We start from the raw sequence: 21,671 nt of genomic DNA, 5'->3' as shown, positions 1-21,671 counted from the left end.
CCTTGAGGTTGATGTGTGAGCGACTTCAACTACTACCTAGCCATCAAGCACTGTTTCTCCTGAAAAACTGTCTCGGCGCCCCGAAAGTTATCTATATGCTGCGGTGCTGTAATGCGTGGAAATACCCCGCATTACTGTACCAGCTGGATGAAGCGATGCGCTCTTGCTTCCAGAATCTGTCGAACGTTAGGACGAAATCTGTCGAACCACCATGACTACCCGCCTTGGCGTCAAACAACTCTTCCTGTTAGCTGAGGTGGAATCGGCATCCTCCGGTCGGAAGAATTATCCCTTCCAGCCTACTTGGCTTCGATTCATTCCGTGTCCGGCTTGCTGTATGTACTACTGCCTAACCACGCCGCTGTTGACGTTACTGGTGCGTCGTAATCATGGAAACTAAAAGCTCGTCAACCGGATCTTCAATAAAAATGCGTTTCGGAAGTTCCAAAAGTCCTGGGACATTATGCAACTCTTGCGGCACCGCTGGAGGTGTTTCACACAGCTCGCCTGCTTGCCCGGTGAAGACCAGAAGCCAGCTTCTAGTTGAATGCCTTACCGTCCGCTCACATTGCTAACCTATTGGGCGACGACGAGCTGAAGATCAGCACTTGTCTCCGCCTCGGTGCCACCATCTGTGACCCCCACGACTGCACCAAATGCAATAAAGCTGTAGATGGTTACGGACACCATGGGCTGTCATGTGCTTTTCCCGTCGGACGGCATCCGCGTCACGGCGGTTTAAATAGCATCCTTTGTAGGGGGTTTGTATCCGCTGGTGTGCCTGCGAAACTGGAGCCACGCGGCACTTCTCACACATCTGAATGTCGCCCGGACGGCTGCAAAACATTTTCCTGGAAACGCGGATTGTGTCTCGCATGGGATGTGACCGATGTGACCTGTGTAGACACAGTTGCGCTGTCACACGTTAAAGCCACTTCCACCACGCCGGGAGCGGCCGCCGTGCAGACGGAGGATAAGAAATCAAGACTATACTTATATCTTGCTGGCCGCTACCTCTTCGTTCCGATCGCTTTCGAAACGCTTGGCCCGTGGGGACCGTCGGCGATCGTAATCATCAAAGATCTGAGAAAAAGACTGCAGCAGCACACCAGAGAAGCACGCTCGCATGAATTCATTCGGCAGCGTTTGTCCATAGAAATTCAACGGGGAAATGCGGCATCAGTGCTGGGCACGATGGAAGGGCTAGATATGCGTAACGAAATTTTTCTGTTATAGTTTTGCGTGTCTTTTGTATCTGTGTATCGCGTTTTTCATTTGACCAATAAAAGTACGCCAATGCAACAATTCGGTTAAAACCGGCAGCCCTGCCAATAACACCTAACGTTTCAACCACTGAAGGATAAAACAGATATCACATCGATTATTGCTATTATATCTGCTGGACGTGGACATACCTGTGGTACATTCGACCATAATTGGTTACCTTGCCGGACGGTGGTATGTAATTCACGTGTGCGCCAAGTTGCATTGGGTATGAGCTCAAAGATACTGAAGGTAAAACAGTAAGGTTGAAACGCTTCAACCATCACATCGGGGAGGGGTATGCCTTCGCTCTGGAGGTGTTTGGGGACCTGGAGCGGATCAGCATCTCGCCGTATCTGAACGTGAAGCTCCTTGTTCGGAGGAGGGTGACGTTGCGGTACAGTGAACCGTTGATGCACTGCATACTGCTTCTCAGCGCCATTACCCCATCCTGCACGCGGACGTTTCGCGCATCAAAAAATCCGAATGTGCCAGACGCTTGTAGAATATCCCATTGTTCGCGATCCAGTGTTTCGAAATCGTCCCCGAAAATCTCCGTCATATCTTCCTCGGCACCGACCGGTGCGGCGAGGAAGTATAAGTACAGCCCGATCCATCCCGCTGCGGTCAGTAAAGCAGCAGACTGCTTGAAGGCCATCCTTCTTTATTCGCACTAGAACCGTTAAGAACCGTACATGTTTGTCGCGCGATGTAAATCGCAACTAGTCGGACAAAAACTACTTTAAACAGTCGACATGTACTCTCATTAAAAAGTTCAAAAACTAACGAAAACAATAATCAAGTAGCTGACAGCTGCAGGGCTGTGGAAATCGGTAAAAAAAATTAGTGCGTTCAGATACCCACGTACGTTGAATGGGCACGTGATCGAAAAGACGTTGGTGAAGCCCATAAACCGGTTTCGGTAGCTTACTAATTTGCTGCAGATCACAGCTAGACAAACTGCTTAGATAAATAGTCGACATGTAGTTTCTTTTCAACAGCCGAAAAAAATCATCAATCAGCCGGCAGCTGCAGGGCAGCAGAAATCCGTAGTAAGCCTTCTTTACGCTTATTACGCTTATCATTTCTGATACGCTTATTACGCTTATTATTTTTGATGCGCTTACAGTATTATTATCGCATCATACTCGTACGCTTCATCGAAACGTGATCGACAAGCACGTTTGTCGAACTGTCAAGCGCATTAACCGGTTTCTGTGGTATAGGGATCCTTCTCACAAGTCAACCGTTGACTTTGTATATCAAGGCATAAAGCTACAAAAAACAGCAGTAGCTGTATTTGTTTGCTGTAAATGCCTAGCAGCTATATAACGCTGGATGCGACAGCCGCAATACACGTCTATGTGAAAATTTTAACATTACTGAACCATTTTTTGGTAAACAACAAAAAGCTTAGTGTAAAGGAATGCGAAGAATGCATAAGCGGTTTGCGATGCTCTGTGTCTTTGTCGCTGTTCGCCTCGTCCGTGGTGACTTGATTGAAATATTTCGAGATGACTTCAACGACGACGTTCTGAACGATGCCCTGTGGATTAAACCACCACCCATAGAAATTCAGGGGAATCTGTATGAACCGGACAATCTGCATCTGCGAAACGGTCAACTGGTGCTGGGCACGGGCAGCCGACACAACGGATCTGCGTTCAGACTGACGGGGACGCGGATCAGCACGGGGAGCAAGTTCAACTTCACCTACGGGGAAATGACCCTACGCGCCAAACTGCCCGTTCCCAGCAATCATCTAGCCACATCGATGATCTTGCTGCATCCATGTAAGGACACTCCACAGCATAACTGCACCGACGACGAATTGGTACCCATACCCGGGTTAGAGGGCATATCCGTTGCTACGCATTTTCTTACCAGTAGGACCATACATAAGGATGCCGCCGGTAACAGGAACCTCACCAGCGACCATGTGCACATGTAAGCGCATTATTTTATAAGATTTCACCACGCCCGAAATCCGGCTACGAAAGTTTTAAGGAGTGTGATGTACTATGACCTTGCGGTTGACAACGGTATGGTTGCCCCAATGTTTTACGTACATACCCGTAGGTCACTGTTTAGCAGGCAGCTGACTGCCGGCACAGTATCAGTAAAGCTGTATTAAACGAATACATGACAAGGAGGAAGACCTAAAGAAAGGAATGGTTGCAGTGATGCGGATCTTTCCGCGGATTACCATCTTTTTAAGCTGGTGTGGACGCGCGAATTCCTGGGCTGGTTCGTCGACGACCAGCTAGTTATCAATGCCACCGTGCCCGGGCTGTCCACGTGGCCCAGGTTGTTCATCGTGGTCGGACTGATGAACGAGATACTGTATTCCGCGCCAGAGAACTTCCCCTACCAAGAAAACGCGGCGCCCTACCAAGAACTGCTAATAGATTACATCTCGGTCCTTCAGTTCTCCAACACAACTCGGTCGAATACTGGTATTAAAACTCTATTTCCTTCTTTGACGCAGCAGTGGCGCCGAGACCAAAAGTCACTTTTACAGGGATTGCTTCAGGGATGGTTTTAAGCAGCATCGTACCGGTGATCTTTGTCGTATTGGCCTTGGCCCTCCTGTGGATCCTTGTCAAACGGAAGCGAGCGAAGCACGGAAACATGAAGAAAACTGCTAGTGTGGCCAACGTCCTGCAAATGGCGAGCAGTGTGTTATCCAGCTTAAGTGCGTACTCGCCTTTTCACGCACAGACATCCACTTTCCAAGCGGAATCTGCGCAATGCGTTCAGTGTCTGGAGATTCCTTTAGCCAGAGTGCAATTAGGTGAGATGCAAGCATTATCTGAAGGTACTGCAGTAAAGCGTATTCTTTACACAACCTCAACACTCTCCGGAGAACTTGTCAACTAAGTTCGAATTTGTTTACGCCGACATAATTTAATTTGCTCTGTTCCGATTCATTTTCAAAAAATTACGTTGCTACTTTTAAGTACACGGAACTCTCAGCGAAAGCGCAAGCTGTATCGTGCAAAAAGGATTTGTGGAAGGCTTGTACGGGGAATGCAGTCTAACGGCTGCGGCGGTTAAACGTTCGGCAGCCCCCAGCAGCCAGCTGCGGCAACTGCGCGAGGAAGCGGAAATTATGGCAGCTATTGGTCAACACATGAACATTATTGCTCTGCTGGGAGTTATCCTAAAAGGTTCGCAGTGTGTTACGATTTATCCGTGCACATTGCTGCAAGCGCATATATTTAGGCAAACCGCTGTTGCTGTACGAATGGGCGGAGTTTGGAACGCTTTCCAATTACTTGAAAACACATCGCGACGTCTGGTTCTACAATCACATCGATCTGACCGGAGAGCTGTTGCCATTCAACCAGGAAATAGCCGACGAACGGCAGAGCGCTGCACTCCGAACTCCACCGGAATTTGGTCTCAATGGACACGATCGGCTGCTTCTGTCCACGCGCATTCTGCTACGCTTCGCTCAGCACATCGCGCAAGGCCTGGAATACCTCCACACTCGCTCCATCATCCACCGCGATTTATCGGCAGACAATGTCTTGATTTGCGGCGGACAAGTGGCCAAAATTGGGGGATTCGGAATGGCAAAGCGTGCAACGGAGTATATCGCACTTAATACTCAGGTACGTTGTAGACACAGTAGGCTAGCTTTACTGACTAGGTTAGCTTTCGGCTTTGCTGGCGGAAATAAATCGAAAACGGGTCGAGTAGGAAACGCTTAACACTCGCTGGTTGGCTCCAGAATCGATTAAGGAAAAGCGATTTTCACCGAATTCGGATGTGTGGTCAGTGGGCGTGGTCCTGTGGGAATTATTCAGCGTGGGCAGCTCTCCGTACGCCGATGCTGAAGTGGATCTGTCTGATGAATTTGCTTTGTGGGCGTTGCTGAAAAACGGGTTGCGTTTGGAGAGACCGGCAGCGTGTCCTAGTTTTGTGTGAGTGCTGCAGGATTAACTATAGCTCTGGCGCTTTTAACTATAGCCTTTTAGTTAGTGTTTTTGAATGGCTTCAGGCACTCTTTAATGCGTGACTGTTGGATGTGGACGCCAGAGGAACGAACGGACGCTGGTCGGTTAGCGGCGGCGCTGCGGAGCGTCAATGATAACACTGCCGACCAGGCGTACCTTCGTCTCGACTACTGGAACGCTGATGCTTCGGATGCATGTCAACAAGATTCGGCTGTAACCCCGTGACCTTGTATCTACAATTCGGGACTAACGTTTTCTAATTAGTTGCTCAGACACGTTTCTTTAATAAGCACTATTAGAGCATCGGCACTCCTTTCGTGAGTTTCGCTCACAACAAAACTGTCATTTGCCATAAACTGATGGAGATTTTTGGTAGAATAAGCAACTGCAGTTCAGTAGAGATTTGATTACGGTGCGCCAAATGGCTGCCATTACAGGTTTTGTTTCTACGCAGATAGGCACGAATTAATGAGTCCAATCGTCGTTCAAGGATTTCAATATATGACCTTTAGACGTGTCGCAAACTGATAGGCAACCTGCGATTAACTGCAGAACGTCCCCGTCGACTGCTGTTCGCGCAGTCTGCGCAGCGACCCCACAGAGAGATAATCATTAGCAAGGCGATCGTTGTCAGACGTTTTCGCTTCGACATCGTTTAACGTTTACTAGTTGAAAGTCGGACAATCACAGTGAGTCGTTTACTGACTCAATAAATTCAAAAGAAACGAAAATATTACGGGATACGTGAGTCGTGACAAATTGCGAAAGAAAAAAATGAAATTTTGGTTGGTGCAGGTACCCACGTCTGCGGTTCTGACAGGAACTGCTGTTGAGTGCACGAATGTCAAATCATCACGGAACCTGCGCAGTTGGCTTAGCAAACGTTTGATGGCATTTGATGGATTGATGAACGTTTAGGCAGCTCTCATGACTCTTATTGATTTTCTCGCCAAGGATTCCTGTTATTACAAGTTCCATCGGGACACAAGGTTATAAAAGACAGTTTTCATCTGAGAATGCCCGCATGTGCGAACTCAGACGCGATGCACCGGTACGCAGGCAACATCGAGAATAGTCTGCAAGGTATGTGTTAGCCGAGTGAAATCCGTGCGGTCCTCGGGTGAGAGCTCCCAGCACTCGCACATCAAATCGTAACTATTAAACGGTTAATTAACATAACCAGCGCAACGCAACGCAGAATAAAGTGCTACTTACATCGCGCTTGGACATAAGGTGGGTTTATGCAGACGCATTCCTGACTGCAGCGATGCTAAAAAATCGGAAATGTTGTGTCCGGGCAACACGTTAATGCCGGCGTAAGGCAGCGCGCCCAGACTGAACATTTCCCACAGAAGCACGCCGAAGGACCACACGTCGGACTCCGAATATAGCGACTCCGTTATAGCTTCCGGCGGCATCCAGCGCACCGGCAGCGCTTCCTGCAAAACAAGGAATTTGGAAGCTTAATAGGTTCAAATCAGTTCAAGAACTGATTTCTCTCATACTCAAGCTACCTTATAGCCAAATCTGGTCCGCTTGCGCAGTCTATTTATCACTATTTAAGTTTACTCAAAATCGCGCTGACATACCTTTTGGTCTTGGTCAGGGCAATCAGTTCCTTGTCTTGCCATTCCGAAATCCGATATTTTCGCCACGTAGCCGTCGCAAATAAGAATATTACGAACTGCCAAATCGCGGTGGACAATGGAAAACGCGCTGAGATACTGCATTCCTTGACTGATTTGACCGGCAAATTGCAACAACATTCGCGTTGACAGGATTTGCCCGTCGAATTCATCGCTGGTAGTTGGTGGTGCCGTCTGTTTCCTGAGGAGTCTGACCTTTTCCGCTTCGTCCTCATCATATGGAAGGATCACCCCATCGAAACTGACATGGCTGTAAAAGCATTCGACGCCGAGAGATTTGAGCAAATACCGCAGACAACCAAATTTCGCGTATTCGAAAACCAAGAGAAGTTCCCTGAAACCAAGAGCTAGTATAGCGAAATGCTGCGCTGAAGCAGTACAACTCTGCGCGAACCTTCACCTCCCAGTACGACGCCGACGAGGCGGACAATGTTCGGATGCCACTTGACCTTTGTCATGATCTTCAGTTCCTGCACTAGTTGCCCATTTTCCATCGCGTCGCTGCGGTTCCGCACACTCTTCACTGCGACGGCAAATGGGCCTGACCGGCCAGCGAGTTCATGAACCACTCCTTTCCTTACAACACTCGTTGCGCCTCGGCCCAGAACTATTTCGGCTGCAAAAGAAACGCAGCCATGAACAGTTGCACCAGCTGAGGTTCCTATCAATGTTGTAACTAGCGCACTGGTTTGCAAGTTTGCCAGAGGGATTTCCATGGCCTGCACCGATTCGTTCGTCAATACATCGGCGGCTTCCGCAGCGTGTTCGAACGCCGACACAGTAGGTATACTTTGCGTACACGTGGTGAGTGTGCATTTCGACATGGTGCGTTTGAGACGGCGCTGTCTGGCGAGCCGCAGCAGAATAAGCCAAAGAATTCCTGATGCCCCGGCAGCCAGCGGAAGAGCCACGCCCAGTGAGATCTGGATAACTTTATCTGTAAAGCGGAAGGTCGGCATATTTTGTCAACCAATTATATCGGGATGTACTAATCAGTATTAATCAATCAATCATCCCACACGTCCGAACGTCGACCAGACGGATGCACCACCTTTTCCTGGAAACGTGGTTTGTGTTTAGCATGGGATGTGACTTGGGTCGATACCCTCGCTATCTCACACCGGAAATCCGCGTCCGTCACCGCGGGATCCGCTGCTACGCAAGCTGAGGATAAGAGACTGCGATTTTCTTCGTATCTAGCAGGCAGATGGACCTTGGGGAACGCCTGCCACTACCACAGTAAAAGAAATCGCCAATAGGCTCGAACTTCATACGGGTGAACCGCGCTCTCACGAGTTTCTTCGACAACGCGCATCCCTGGAACTTCAACGAGGCAGTGCCGCTTCCGTACTCGGAACAATGAAAGGAGCGGCGGCGTTAAATGAACTTTTCTTGTTATAACAATTTACTTTTCACACGAAATGTACCCGAATTTATGAAACAAAAATCATACGATTATAATGGGTAACTGTACGGATATGTGGTTTGCCCGCTCCAACTTCCCCAAACCCTACGCCGAAACGCCGCAGTACCTGTGTGCCCTGGGTTGGTGTACTGCCGCACAATGACGTAGTCAATCAGGAATTCCTTCCACCGCTCAAACGACGGGTTTCGGCAGGCATCGGTGTCGGTCGGGTACAGGGTCCCCGGAAGCATGATTGTACTCATGGATATGCCCCGTGCGGGCCAAGTGTCTTGTCCTGGAACGGTGAGGTTGAGAATGAGTTGACCGTCCATATGGAGTTCCATGCGTTCTTTCATCCAGATCAGTCGCTGAACGTGATAATCAAGGGACAAATCTTTGTCGCTGTGACACACTGGTTGTCAGCAATGACGTCTACATACGATCAAATTAGCCATAATCGTACCTGATATAAGCTTGACTGTGATCGATTATCTTTCCAGAAGAAGCTGTGTAGTTCACAGATAAATGAAGGATCGAGGGAAACGAGGTTAAAGTTGATATAGTGACCTGGGGCGTAGAGGCGATGTCGTAGCCTTCTAACCCCCACCACGAACCGGCATATGAGTCCGCACCTGTGGTGGCACGCTTCGTGTCAGAGCGGGAAAAAATAGAACCTTGTTTTCTTTCATGCAGTCACGGTGGTCACATCTTGTATACTTCCGTTTTACACTGTAGTCGCGGTGGCCATCTGAGGCTCATTCGTAAACCTGTCATCTTTTTTCCTGTAAACCTGTAGACTGCATCGCCTTATTTAAAGCTGGTGAACCCGGACAATCAAAAGCTTGACATTTCGCCGCGGAACATACGGACGCTGGGACATTTCACTGTGCGACAAAATGCTTTCAAACTTTGTCACCTTGCGACAAATCGTCGCACTTGGTTTTCACTCGGGGTTTCTTAGGTTTTCCAGGTCTCTCACTTTCTGTTTTTCCTTAATTTTTCTTCGCTTGCTTGGCGTTCTTGAGTTTCTTAGGTTTCCTTATGTCATCTTATTTCATGTGTCGCGGCATCGAAACGGCCTCGCGACAAACTATCTGGCGAGTCGCGGCGCAAAGTTCCGCGGCGAACTGACTGCGACCAAATTGCCTGCCCACTACTTGTCCTCGGCGAAATGTCGCGGTGGCTGAAGCCACTAAAGGTAACTACCGTGGCTCACGAATAGGCGAAGAAAATAGGCGTTCTAATTTTTTGCTCTGGTACGAAACGTGCCATATATAGTGTCCCATACGGAGGCGTTGGGATACTTTAAGCGGATCAGTATTTCGCCGTATTTGAAGGTAAAGGTCCTTCAGGAGATGGAGCTGTAATTGCGATGCAGTGATCCGTTGACGCATCTTAAGTTGCTTCTCAGCTGTAATACACCGTTCTGCACGCGCACATTCCTGGCATCGAGAACCGTCAGATTATCAGCCGGACCGTGTATAAGGTACCATTTTCCGTAATCCAGTGTCTGGAAATCATCCCGAAAAATTTCCGCCACGTCATCATCGCTACCGGCTTGTGCGACGAGAAAGTATGAAAACAGCTGGATCCATACAACGGTTGAGAGCCAAGAGGCTGTTCGGCGAGATGTCATCGTCGTTATTGGCACTGGTGCATCGAGGCTGCAGGCTCGCAGTAAAGTAACTAAATATTGAAATTCATACTTGCATTATCTGTACTTCACTACTTCTACGGTTACAGTAAATTGCAACTAGACCGAAAACTGGTAGAATGCACGGCCGGCATAAATACCAAATAGTTTTTTTAGGAAAGCTTAAAACAACCATCAAGCTAAACAGCAAGGAGCTGCAGGGCTGTGAAAATCCGTAAAACCAGTTCGTTCAGATACAGTGAAACATACGTTAAATCTTTACGTGACTGAATAGCATGCGTCTTAAGCGTATAAACCGGTTTCAATGGTTTACTGATCTGCCTCCAATATTGGCTTTGGAATGGAGCAGAGCATAGTTCTAACGGTAAAGCAACACTCCCGTGACTCACTACCTCGTTATCGGCCTGGTGGTTCGTGCACCGGCAATCGTTAGATGCTCAGATCGTGTAGCACAGCGAAGCACTCGCGTTTCGCGACACACCGGGAGACTAGAAAACATGGCAGCTGCTACGGCAGCACGGCAAGCAGAATACTAACCGATTTCTAATTTCAGGTACGCTACTCGATACGCTTTTTCTATGCTAGTCTGGCAAGTCGTAGACAGTATTGTGCTGCTGATACGACGTGGCACTGCGGCGGCTGTCGTACAGATTATTTTCCAAACCCGGCTGTGACAGACGTCGATAACGTTGTTTTTTTTTGTAAACGCCCCGCAGCCATTAGGACGCTTGATATCCGCTGCGCGACAATCGGAACACATTTAGGCGTGGAATTCTACCACTACTAAGCACTAAACACGGCACAATTTTTGTGACAAAATAACAACTGTAGTAGGGGAAAAATGAGCAGGAGTTGTACCATCGTGTGTTTCTTTGCCACTTTTTACTGGGTCAGTTGTGACATGGTTGAGATTTTTCGAGACGATTTCAACAGCGACGTTCTGAACGATGCCTGGTGGCACAAGTACCCGCCCGGAGAGGTTGGAGGAGATTATTTAGAGCCGGACAATCTGCGGCTGCGAAACGGTCAACTGGTGCTGGGCACGGGCAGCCTGCACAACGGTTCGATAATCCGACCGACGGGGACGCGGATCAGCACGGGAGGAAAGTTCAACTTCACCTACGGAGAACTGATCCTACGAGCCAAATATCCGGTTCCCAGCAATCGCAATGCTAAAGTCTGGATCTTGTTGGCCCCGTGCAAAGACACTCCACAGCACAACTGCACCGATGAAGAACTGCTGCCTGTAGCTGAATTAGACAGCACGTCCACGGCCACTCATCACCTCAAGAGCGTCGTCTTGTATCCGGATGCCGCCGGTAACGAGACCCGCACTGAGCATCATTTCTTTACGTAAGTACTCAGACAGAGTTTGGCGTACCCGTGAATCGGTATTTATCGCAGTGGTAATGCGGTGGAAATTACGGGACAGGCTTTTACTTGGCACCGCACGGTTAAATGATCCAAAAGCTAAGAGTGAACTGCCTGATTGTAGTGATGCGGATCTGTCCACTGGTTACCATCTCTTCAAGCTGGTGTGGACGCGCGATTTCCTGGGCTGGTTCGTCGACGACACGATGGTCTCCAATGACACCGTGCCCGGACTGTCCATGTGGCCGCGGCTGTTCATAGTGATCGCACTGATGAACGAAGCGCAGTATTCCCAGCCGGATTTTCCTTATAAGGAAAGCGAGGCGCCCTACCAAGAATTACTGGTGGACTACGTGTCGGTCCTACAATACACCAACGCCACTCGATCAGACACCGGTAGCCAAATTGTCTCGTGATGTTCGCCTTACCACTAAAGGTCATCGGTGCATTGACAGGTTTTGCTGCAAAAGTGCTTTTATGCAGCATCATTCCCGTGACCTTTATCGCGTTAGCTGTTGCTTTCGTGTGGTTTCTTGGGAAGCGAAAGCGAGCGAAGCACGGGAACATGGAGAAGGTCAATCTGGCCAATGGCTTGCACATGATGCTCAGCGGATTAGCCAGTCCTCCGCTTTCTGATACACATGCAAATACTGTGCAGTTGAACTCGGCGCAGCGCACTGGATGTTTGGAAATTCCCTTGGCCAGAGTGCAATTAGGTGAAATTGAAAAATGACCTATGTGGCTGGCATTTGAATTTAATTTCATGAACGTTCGTGCAACCGTGGCCCGTTTTATGGGAACGTATCAACCTCATAATATCAAGTGTTCGCTGCGCCTTTTGCAGATACAGATAGAATTCTAAATGAGAGCGTGATTTGCGTTGTGCGAAAGGGGTTTGTCCAAGACCTGAACGGGGAGCGCAGTCTGACGGCTGTGGCGGCAAAAAGTTCAAAAGCCGCTCCTAAATCAAGCCAACGTCGGCAACTGGATGAAGAAGCGGAGATTATGACAGTCACCGGCCAACACATGAATATAATTCCTCTTTTAGGAGTTGTCCGCAAAGGTGCGCTTACAATTTAGGATTTAGCAATTAGCGTTATGTCTATCTGCAGTTGGTAGTACCTGTTTAGGCGATCTGCTGTTGTTGTATGAATTCGCTGAATTGGGGACGCTTTCCAGTTACCTGAAAGATCATCACGGTGTCTGGTTCTACAACCACGTCGATCTGACCGGGGAACTGTTACCCTTTAACCAAGAAACGGCTGACGAACGGCAGCAGGCTGCACTCCGCATTCCACCGGGAGAAGGTCAGGAGGGATTCGATCGGCTGCTCCTGTCCACGCGCATTCTGCTACGCTTCGCTCAGCATATCGCGCAAGGCCTGGAATATCTCCACGCTCGCTCCATCATCCACCGCGATTTATCGGCAGATAATATCTTGATTTGCAACGGACAAGTGGCGAAAATTGCCGGATTCGGAATGGCAAAGCATGCGACGGAGTATGTTGCACTTAATGCGCAGGTACTGTTCTCTTTCACCAAACGAGAATAACTGGCGGCGTAAATGAATTTACCGAACAGGAAGCGCTGCGCACTCGTTGGATGGCTCCAGAATCGATTAGTGAGGGGCGGTATTCGGCAAACTCGGATGTGTGGTCAGTGGGCGTGGTCATGTGGGAAATATTTAGCCTGAGTAGGCTCCCGTACGGCGATGTGGAAGCAGTTCAGCCTGACGAGTCCGCTTTGTGGGCATTCCTGAAAAATGGATTGCGTTTGGATAGACCGGCAGGTTGTCCTGGTTTTATGTTAGTGGTGCACGATTACCTGTTTTGCTGCACTATTTGCAATAAGCTGCCTATGCGTTGTTGGCTGGCTGCAGGTACGCTTTAATGCGTGACTGTTGGATGTGGGTGCCGGATGAACGGACAAACGCTGCTTGTCTGTCTGCGGAGCTGCGGAGTGTCAGTGACAACTTTGCGGACCAGGCGTACCTTCGTCTCGACTACTGGAACGCACGGGCCGCTGATGCCTCGGATACAGGTTGAACAGGATTTGGCGGGAACCCCGTGACCTTGTATCTACGATTCGGGAATAACGTTTTCTACTTCGTTGCTCAGATACGCTTCTTTAGTACCTTTTAGAGCACCGGCACTCTTTCGTAAATTTCGTTCAAAACAAAACTGCCATTTGCCATAAACTGATGGAGAATTTTGGTAGAATAAGCAACTGCAGTTCAGTACACATTTTATTCCGGTACGCTAAATGACTGCCATTAAAGAATTTGTTTCTATGCAGTAGGCACGAATTAGTTAGTTTAATCGTGGTTCAAGGATTTAAATATGTGACCATATTTAGCATTGAGACGTGTCGCAAACTGATAGGCAACCTACGATTAACGAGGTTTAGGGCATAAAAGTCTTGGAAGATGCAACCAGGAGATGCAACTGCTACCAAGACTTCAACCAAGACTGAAAACAGATGGCTGTTCTACGGTAGAATCCTTGCACTTAAAGTCAAACGTTCAGCCGGTTCCGAAATCCGAACCTTCCTTTAATTAATCTTTATCAGCAAGCTGTTCACTCTGTTTAACCCGCGCAGCAACGCCCGGGAAATAAAGGAATTTGTTTTGCGGACTGTCTTATTTACGTACTCGAATTAAACCAGCTGGGTACGTAAGTTAATAGGGTTTATGTGCACTGAGTTATCATCAACAGATTATTGCAGGTCGCTGCATTTAGAACAGAAAACATTATTTTTATGATTGTGGTCGGTTTGTAATAGCCGTGAGAATGGCAGCGCCAGCGTTTGCTTGCCCGAACTGAACACAGCCGGCCGAATGGCTCGTATCCATAAGTGGTGGCACCGCGACATTTCGCCGCAGACAACTAGTCGCAGGACTTTTAGTCGCAGACATTTCACCGCAAGGCCATCTCGCCGCGCGACGTTTCGTCGGAGGACATTTCGTCGGTAGGACTTTGCGCCGCGAGACTTTCCGACGCACAGCCGTTTCGACGCAAGGAAATTTCGTCGCAAGGACATCTCGACGAAGCGACATTTCGGATTCCAGATACATGATTTACTGAGCTAACTAAAAGAGACAGAAAAAGTGAACAGGAAAACAAAACCGAACGAACAACCTAAGAAACCGAAGAAACCAAATGAACCACCTAAGAAGCCTAAGAAACCTAAGAAACCTAAGAAACCTAAGAAACCTAAGAAACCTAAGAAACCTAAGAAACCTAAGAAACCTAGGAAACCTAAGAAACCTAAGAAACCTAAGAAACCTAAGAAACCTAAGAAACCTAAGAAACCTAGGAAACCTAGGAAACCTAAGAAACCTAAGAAACCTAAGAAACCTAAGAAACCTAGGAAACCTAAGAAACCTAAGAAACCTAGGAAACCTAAGAAACCTAAGAAACCTAAGAAACCTAGGAAACCTAAGAAACCTAAGAAACCTAAGAAACCTAAGAAACCTAAGAAACCTAAGAAACCTAAGAAACCTAAGAAACCTAAACCTAAGAAACCTAAGAAACCTAAGAAACCTAAGAAACCTAAGAAACCTAAGAAACCTAAGAAACCTAAGAAACCTAAGAAACCTAAGAAACCTAAGAAACCTAAGAAACCTAAGAAACCTAAGAAACCTAAGAAAACCTAGGAAAAAATAAGACGACCTAAGAAACCTAAGAAACCTAAGAAACCTAAGAAACCTAAGAAACCTAAGAAACCTAAGAAACCTAAGAAACCTAAGAAACCTAAGAAACCTAAGAAACCTAAGAAAACCTAGGAAAAAATAAGACGACCTAAGAAAGCTTAAGAAGGACTAGAAAACCAAAGAAAACTAAGAACAAACCTAAAAAAACTGAAAAAAACTAGTGAAAATTAAGAGCGGCTAATTATTTTGCGGTGATCAGTCGCATCGTTCGAAAAGTCCCAAGACGAATTGTCCGCGGCCAGATGTCTTGCGTCGAAATGTCGCAAAGGTTAAATGTCTCAAAACATTAAGTCCCAAACCGAAGTGTCCCAGCGTCCGAATGTCCGCCGACGAAATGTCTTCGCGGCGAAAAGTCGCGCGTCGAGTTTGAGTGCGGCGAAATGTCACACTCCCAATTGTCCGGGTGCGATAAGTGGTTGCCTGAATTTGCCTCAAGGCTCAACTACCTAGTTGTTATAGATCCTAATAATTCAAAGAAAACCAATGTGATGTAATCAGGAAAATGCTTTCTTGAAAGAAAGTAAGTTAGTTTAAAGAAATAAAGCTTGTTTACGGAGGCGTTGGGGCGATCGGAATTCGGACATGAGGGGATGGGAAAGTAGGCGAGCTGTTTAATTATGACCAAACATGGAGCATAATTTACAGCTGGTCCAAAAGAAGCCCGTTCAGGTTAGAGGGTTACAAACGCGTCCCATCAGCAGAATCGTGTTGGTTTCTATATGGCATACAATAAACAAGAACGGCCGATTGGCTATGAACTTCACTCGACTTTGCGGGTACGTGGACATGAACATGTACTGATCCACTTTTACGGGGCCACAGCCGCTGCCGTTTTCGTCGAACCCTGAAACGCAAAACTTCAAATGAAGCGTACGCAATTTAGCTTATGATTGTTTACAATGCGTCAATAAAATATCATTTTCATATGCGGCACACATATACATTATGTTTATAACCTTAAGGTCTGAAAACCCTAAGAAATCAGTGACCTGAGCTCACCGAAAACTGCTGCCTGGGAGACGGCGGAAATGTTCAGAGGGGACCGTGTGCATATTCCGGACAAGTCCGCGTCGGCGGAGAACGCGGTGGTCATGCCCATTTCCGCGAGGCATTTGTCCACCGCCATGGTGTGTTGCAGGCAGAATTTCGGTATCTCCGCATATACAACATGGGGATAGTCTACTTTGCTCAGTTCCTGTAGCAGGCGTTTGGGTGTCAACAGGTCTTCGAGATGCCGCAGCCGGTCTTTGCGCAGTGGACAAGAGTACCAAGTTCTCTTGCTCGGGAGGATGATATAGGCTTTGCAGCATAATCGCAAATACGGCAGTTGAAGGATTTTAGCGCCATGCAACCTCCAGCTTTTGTGATATTGGAATAAACGAGTAAACGTTCCGTGCATCGTGTCCACCTGAATCTTGGCACCCGAAGCCAGGGTGAACCATTTTTTAACGGTCTGGTTTTCATCGAAAGGCTCCGCCCAGTTCGATCGAAAATTGATAGTTGTCGCCAACACTAAATTAGTAGGCGGCGTAATTTTTGAGGAATCAAGGATTTTCGGCCTTTTTCCTTTGGTTGGCGTCGTTATGAAGGCTCTCACGTTTTCCCAAGCACCATCCGGGTCGCTCGCAAATGGCACTGGCAAACAAGCGGCGTTGACGAGATTCTGTGCGCTTTCGGTGTAACGTTCGATCACACGAACACTTTCATCGACGAACATTCCAACGCAAGAAGATAGTTCGAAGTTTCGGCACCACTCTGAAAAATCGAAATCTCATCAATCGTCATCATCTGGCCTCTTAAAAAACGAGTTTTAGTTCGCCACTGACAGGTATCGACTAGTAATGCCATTTTTTGCACGTCTTACGTTCTAGGTTTTCGTCGAAGGCGAGCTCTTTGGTTTCATCGCGGATCATTTGCGCTAACCAGTCAGAAATGCGCTCGACTGTGTAATCCGCCATCAAGCCTAGAACTTCCGCGATTTCAGTTCGTGTTTTTCCTTGAGCTCCAGTGTACGCCGTAACAGCAGCCAATTCGGCAGATAAAGGGGATACTAACAGATTATCGGTCTTTGAGGCACGAGACAACATGCTTTTATATAGATTAAGGGAAAAACGCAAACGATTCATAAAAATATGTTCTTGGCCTTCCATAATGCTGTGATATTTTGTCCGCAATATTTGTACACAAGCTGCATTTATTCGACAGGGGATCAAGATCAAATGGGATCACTAAACCGGACTTCAGAGTGGCAGTTAAAGTTTCACAAGACAAAACTTTCTTGAGCTAATCATAGAATCACCTGACCCTTGGGATAGCAGAAAATTAGAAGAAAATTACGCATCACATCATTTCACCACATACAGTAATATACTTCATTCAGCCTCTTACCGGCACCGATCGTTTCCTGAACACAAGCAGCATCTGCATCACACCGCATGGACCGCTTTCACATGGATCGATATTCAATTTTCTCCTGCATGCAGTGCAATGTGGCCCGTTCTGTGGCTCACAAATGCTAGCACATCTAGTGAGCTACTGCTGAGCCGGAATGCCGGGTACAAGGATGACGCCGTTATGTACTCGTATATTATACAGTACGTTGTAACTGTATGTAAGTTTTAAGCGGCAGCAACCAGTGAACAGATCAACACGCTTGCGCGGGTTTACACTAATAAAAAAGATTTAAATTTTAATTGTATGTACTCAGTAAGTATTTATGATTCCGCTTGTCATATACGCCATGGTTCACTGATTATAATTTGGTATTATTTTGATATTTCACGTTACTCATGATACTGTCAGAATTATGAGTCCAGTCTTCATGTCATACTCACTGACAGTCACTGTTAATAAGAATGACATGATTGTAAATTAAAACTAACCAGGGTACATTTCCGGGTCCTGTCATTGCTGTTAAAGCATGTTGTCGGAAGTTAGAGTTTTGTGAAATATACAGAGTAGTTCAAACACGACAGTTATTTACAAACTGTACGTATTTTAATTTGTGGCGAAGTTTTTCAAGGTGTCTCTAGCGCGCTATGACCACAGTGACGGAGTGTTAATTCGTTCATGATACATATAACTTTCGCGCGAAGCTGGCGAATAAATTTTCCTCAAATAGCTACAACATTTTATTACAAATATAAACGTTATACGAAAATATTTTTCGATAGAACCTTCTTACGTTTTCTCAACGGATTACAAAACCTTTTAATCATGCACATTTAAAAAGTTAAAAAAATACACAAAACACGTTGGTGAAACAATAACTTAATAACAACACACAATTTTAACCTATGGCCGCCCTAAAAAAATGGTCACTTTTATCGGGCTTGGTTCGAGGGTGATCTTAAGTTTTAACAGCATCATTCCCGTGACCTTTATGGCATTTGCCGTTGCTGTATTGTGGTTCTGTGGGATTAAGCGAAAGCGATAACGATACGATAACGTCAAATAGTAGCCGCCACGTTAGCGGCGTGTCTGGCATATATTATGTATTACTTCGCGCAATATGTTGTCTGGCAAATTGGCAATACTTTTCGGACCGTGTTTGTGAAAACCTCAGTAGGCAGTACATTTGTACAAGTGATTTAGAGCTGCACTGAGTTGGATGCATTTGCGCTAAGTTGCGTCGAGTCTCGTGAGGTGACGGTTACGAAAAAAATAACCGCATTACGTGCGAAAACAAACCGTGCCAAATCTAGGCTTTCACACGGTTCTTCAAAGTAAAGCACAACAACCCAACTGGTTGAACAGAAAACCGCGCGCTCCCGTAGCATGACCATGCGATCTCTCGTTTGAAAACGATTTTTGCCGAAAATCGAAGTTGTCACCAGGTGTTATTATGTGAGAAATATTCAGTTTGGTGGTGCTCTTCACTATAAAGTTCAAAAGGTACAAGGACAAACTATTCTTGAAATTAAGTTAATACCCGACTTGATGTCACTCGCACGATTAACCATGAGTGGAAGTCGGTAGCGGGCAGAGGTTTAGCATCTAGCGCTTTTTTATTTGATTTTGTTGCTAGTGTTTTTGTGGCGATGTCCGGTGTCCACTATACTCATGGTGAATAACAATAATCTTGTGTTGCTTTGCTTAAGTACTGTGCAGTGTGCACACTCGACTACAGAGTTATGACACCATGGCTGCAAAGCCCTAAATGGGCAGAACTTTAGCAGTGGAACACTCATGTACAGTGAAACCTGGTTACTAAATACACCTTCGGTTAAAGCAAAACCGTATGTGTTATCCAGGTGTATGTACTGTATTACACAGAGCCATATTACAGTCTATGGGACGCGCCGGTTAAACTTTCCGCGTATGCAATTTCCAGGTGTATGTATTTACCGGTGTATGTAAAAGACAGGTTTCACTGTACAGAAATAACGCTTATTCGATAACTGCAAGTCTGCTGGTATTTCCGTAACGGACAGAACATGAGCACGTAATACGCCTTACGTAATATACGTGAACGTGCTGTCTTATGTAAAATTTTTTTGACTGATACATAAGCTGACTTCTTATAAGCTTTCTCACTTATGTAACCCTGTTGGTTTGGAAAGGTAAGCTTTGGCATTATATAAGCAATGGCTCCTAAAGGCGCGCGCTGGATACAGATGGTAGTTTTTGAATTGGAAGCGGCTTGTAATTTGTATTTGTTCTAAGTGATACAAATTATTCATAATCCTGCTAAACATAAGATTAGTCATCGTTGTGCCATGGTTGTTTTGCGGCATTCCGAAAATCAGCGCGATAATCGGCGGCGATTTTCCTGAACCGTTCACGGACACCCCATCAGGTTGGAATAGTGATCAATTCGTGGATCCCTAATAAACAGCTGCTTCGGTGTGGTGGATATATCGTAATTCGTAAGTTGAGCATTTAGTTGCTATTGTGCGTGTGCTATTTTTTTATTATTATCGTATTCTTAGCATTATAGTTAAAATTTAAAAAATTTATATTTAACGCAATAAAAGGAAAATCTATCGGAATTTCTAGTTTTTTTTAACGTAGTCAGTTCAAGTCAAGTTTCGTCGAATAGGTATTTTAATGTTATTTAAAATAATTTAATTTGTCAAGCAGGTTTTGATCGGAAGGTTAGCTGTATTGTAGACAGATTTCAAGAGCTCATAAATACGGATAAAAATTTCTTTGTGAATAAGAACAGAAGCAGTGCCACCTGAAAGTCATCCAAGTATTTCATGAATTAAAAATGAGGAAGCCTACTCTAGTTTGTGACTTGATACAATTTGGGTTAAAATTCCTAGCTGTAAATCTAATCAGTCATCAATTATGCGAATTTAAAAAACCAAAGTCTTTTCAAGATAAAGCACGAATGTAAGTCATACTATTCAATTATATCATTCGTAATAAATTAATTTGTGAATTTAATTTAAAATGAACCATTTACTTCATGACGGATTAGTACTACTGGCCACTGTTGCGTCATGTGACAATCTAAATTATCGGCATTCTAACTGGTCACGTGGGGCACCGACTTGCGCAACGAAACAGCGGCCGTTAGGAAGATCCGCGATTACAAAATCTGTCCCAGTTATTATGATTTTGGTTGTTTTTGAAGTTTGTAACCGTAGCGGAATCAGCGTTGTCGCACACGTAGGAAACATAAAGTTAAATCATTCACATCTATCCCAATTACAAAACCACGAAGAAAATTGAATTGGATGTTGCTTAATAAAAACAGAAAAGGTTAACCCTTAAAATAATAAAATGAATGGTCTTGCCATTTTGGTACTTCATTCACATCAAGTACATTTATTTTGCAAGTCAATGAAGTCATACTATTTAACGATCATGTTCGGCCATCCTGCATAATGGATTCGTCAGTTATACCTCAAGTGGAACCAGGACAGTCGCACTCGGTATGCCGCATAGCAGGATGGGATTAACGACATTGGGAGATATTCCTTCTAATGCGTTAATTTCATGAGGGTTATCAGTAATATGGTTTCTGGACACTATTGATCGCCCTCATGAAATGAACGCACGTTGCCCACCTTTGCGCAGCGATGGATAATTATGAAGCATCAGAATATTGTGGTTACCGGTATGTGCAGTACAATTTTCAGTCATCCGGATTTGTATTGGTTTCCTGTTTTCTAAACCTTCTTTGCAACTCCTTTTCCTTCTCGTCTAGCTACGTTTCCAATCTTGTTTTTGTACTTTCATTCGCTGCGATACTTCCAGTAAAATTATTCCGATACCCGCATTCTGTTTGGTACATACCGTAGCACTACTTCTATACATACAGTATAGTGAATGTGTAATTGACGAAAATAAAGTTGGTAGTTTGTTACTTCACATTGTATCGCTTTGAATAATCTTCAAAGAGCGCACTTCAAACCAATGCACGGTATATTTCCAATAAGCTCGTTCTTCAATTAAGAAAATGTCATACGGTTACTGCGATCATGATTTACTAATGTAAGCAGTGCAATAACGATTGAGTTTTCGCGCTGTTCTAATTCTCTGGGTGGCGCATCGGATCGATCGGTTCAAGGTGCAAATCGCGCAATAATGACGAATAATTATTGCTTTCATGTTGTAAAGTTGTGTTGTGTTTATGGACATCTCTATGAGCTCGCTGCAGACATGCTCATCCTCAATTCGTAACGAACGCAGGTTGCACATATTTGTT

At 45.8% G+C, this 21,671-nt stretch overlaps 4 protein-coding genes across 5 annotated transcripts; 2 read left to right on the top strand and 2 right to left on the bottom strand.

Annotated features, from left to right (window-relative positions):
- The first annotated feature begins 2,464 nt into the window (after positions 1–2,464).
- Positions 2,465–5,831, top strand: LOC129582289 (fibroblast growth factor receptor 3-like). Of its 2 annotated transcripts, none has more exons than XM_055473781.1 (7): positions 2,465–3,210; positions 3,445–3,719; positions 3,785–4,057; positions 4,224–4,433; positions 4,489–4,880; positions 4,969–5,192; positions 5,270–5,831. In XM_055473781.1, the coding sequence occupies exons 1-7, from the start codon at positions 2,690–2,692 to the stop codon at positions 5,448–5,450; spliced, it is 2,076 nt and encodes a 691-aa protein (XP_055329756.1). In that variant the 5' UTR covers positions 2,465–2,689; the 3' UTR covers positions 5,451–5,831. The 2 variants fall into 2 exon arrangements, with proteins under 2 accessions (XP_055329756.1, XP_055329757.1); XM_055473782.1 differs by having other exon boundaries at positions 5,000–5,192; positions 5,270–5,398.
- Positions 5,832–5,992: 161 nt separating this feature from the next.
- Positions 5,993–10,034, bottom strand: LOC129582438 (myoblast growth factor receptor egl-15-like). The gene is made up of 8 exons (XM_055473951.1): positions 9,767–10,034; positions 8,740–9,687; positions 8,404–8,678; positions 7,557–7,808; positions 7,266–7,487; positions 6,815–7,218; positions 6,441–6,664; positions 5,993–6,380 (listed from the first exon to the last, which is right to left on the bottom strand). Exons 3-8 carry the CDS (start codon positions 8,630–8,632, stop codon positions 6,260–6,262), a joined length of 1,452 nt encoding a protein of 483 aa, XP_055329926.1. The 5' UTR covers positions 8,633–8,678; positions 8,740–9,687; positions 9,767–10,034; the 3' UTR covers positions 5,993–6,259.
- Positions 10,035–10,708: 674 nt separating this feature from the next.
- On the top strand, positions 10,709–13,564 carry LOC129582300 (receptor-like tyrosine-protein kinase kin-16). Its single transcript, XM_055473795.1, has 7 exons — positions 10,709–11,283; positions 11,426–11,697; positions 11,757–12,017; positions 12,146–12,364; positions 12,432–12,823; positions 12,883–13,106; positions 13,181–13,564. Exons 1-7 carry the CDS (start codon positions 10,772–10,774, stop codon positions 13,344–13,346), a joined length of 2,046 nt encoding a protein of 681 aa, XP_055329770.1. The 5' UTR covers positions 10,709–10,771; the 3' UTR covers positions 13,347–13,564.
- Positions 13,565–15,108: 1,544 nt separating this feature from the next.
- On the bottom strand, positions 15,109–17,358 carry LOC129582342 (alpha-1-antitrypsin-like). Its single transcript, XM_055473853.1, has 3 exons — positions 16,878–17,358; positions 16,013–16,768; positions 15,109–15,857 (listed from the first exon to the last, which is right to left on the bottom strand). Exons 1-3 carry the CDS (start codon positions 17,161–17,163, stop codon positions 15,679–15,681), a joined length of 1,221 nt encoding a protein of 406 aa, XP_055329828.1. The 5' UTR covers positions 17,164–17,358; the 3' UTR covers positions 15,109–15,678.
- Between the last annotated feature and the right edge of the window lie 4,313 nt (positions 17,359–21,671).

Source organism: Paramacrobiotus metropolitanus, unplaced genomic scaffold (assembly GCF_019649055.1).
Source record: "Paramacrobiotus metropolitanus isolate TYO unplaced genomic scaffold, Prichtersi_v1.0 Parri_scaffold0000007, whole genome shotgun sequence".
NCBI classification, from domain to species: Eukaryota; Metazoa; Tardigrada; class Eutardigrada; order Parachela; family Macrobiotidae; genus Paramacrobiotus; species Paramacrobiotus metropolitanus.
This window is presented reverse-complemented; position numbering and strand designations above follow the sequence as displayed.

Excerpts from the sequence above, each read along its gene's own strand:
- LOC129582300 (XM_055473795.1), top strand. The coding sequence starts at position 10,772 with ATGAGCAGGAGTTGTACCATCGTGTGTTTCTTTGCCACTTTTTACTGG. Across the intron at positions 11,698-11,756 it reads CGCCACTCGATCAGACACCG|GTTTTGCTGCAAAAGTGCTT; the intron begins GTAGCCAAATTG and ends GTGCATTGACAG. Across the intron at positions 12,018-12,145 it reads CTTGGCCAGAGTGCAATTAG|ATACAGATAGAATTCTAAAT; the intron begins GTGAAATTGAAA and ends CGCCTTTTGCAG.
- LOC129582342 (XM_055473853.1), bottom strand. The coding sequence starts at position 17,163 with ATGGAAGGCCAAGAACATATTTTTATGAATCGTTTGCGTTTTTCCCTT. Across the intron at positions 16,769-16,877 it reads CTTCGACGAAAACCTAGAAC|AGTGGTGCCGAAACTTCGAA; the intron begins GTAAGACGTGCA and ends TCGATTTTTCAG. Across the intron at positions 15,858-16,012 it reads CTCCCAGGCAGCAGTTTTCG|GGTTCGACGAAAACGGCAGC; the intron begins GTGAGCTCAGGT and ends TTTGCGTTTCAG.
- LOC129582438 (XM_055473951.1), bottom strand. The coding sequence starts at position 8,632 with ATGAAAGAACGCATGGAACTCCATATGGACGGTCAACTCATTCTCAAC. Across the intron at positions 7,809-8,403 it reads CACCAACCCAGGGCACACAG|ATAAAGTTATCCAGATCTCA; the intron begins GTACTGCGGCGT and ends TCCGCTTTACAG. Across the intron at positions 6,381-6,440 it reads ACCTTATGTCCAAGCGCGAT|TTACGATTTGATGTGCGAGT; the intron begins GTAAGTAGCACT and ends ACCGTTTAATAG.
- LOC129582289 (XM_055473781.1), top strand. The coding sequence starts at position 2,690 with ATGCGAAGAATGCATAAGCGGTTTGCGATGCTCTGTGTCTTTGTCGCT. Across the intron at positions 3,720-3,784 it reads CACAACTCGGTCGAATACTG|GGATTGCTTCAGGGATGGTT; the intron begins GTATTAAAACTC and ends TCACTTTTACAG. Across the intron at positions 4,434-4,488 it reads GCTGGGAGTTATCCTAAAAG|GCAAACCGCTGTTGCTGTAC; the intron begins GTTCGCAGTGTG and ends GCATATATTTAG.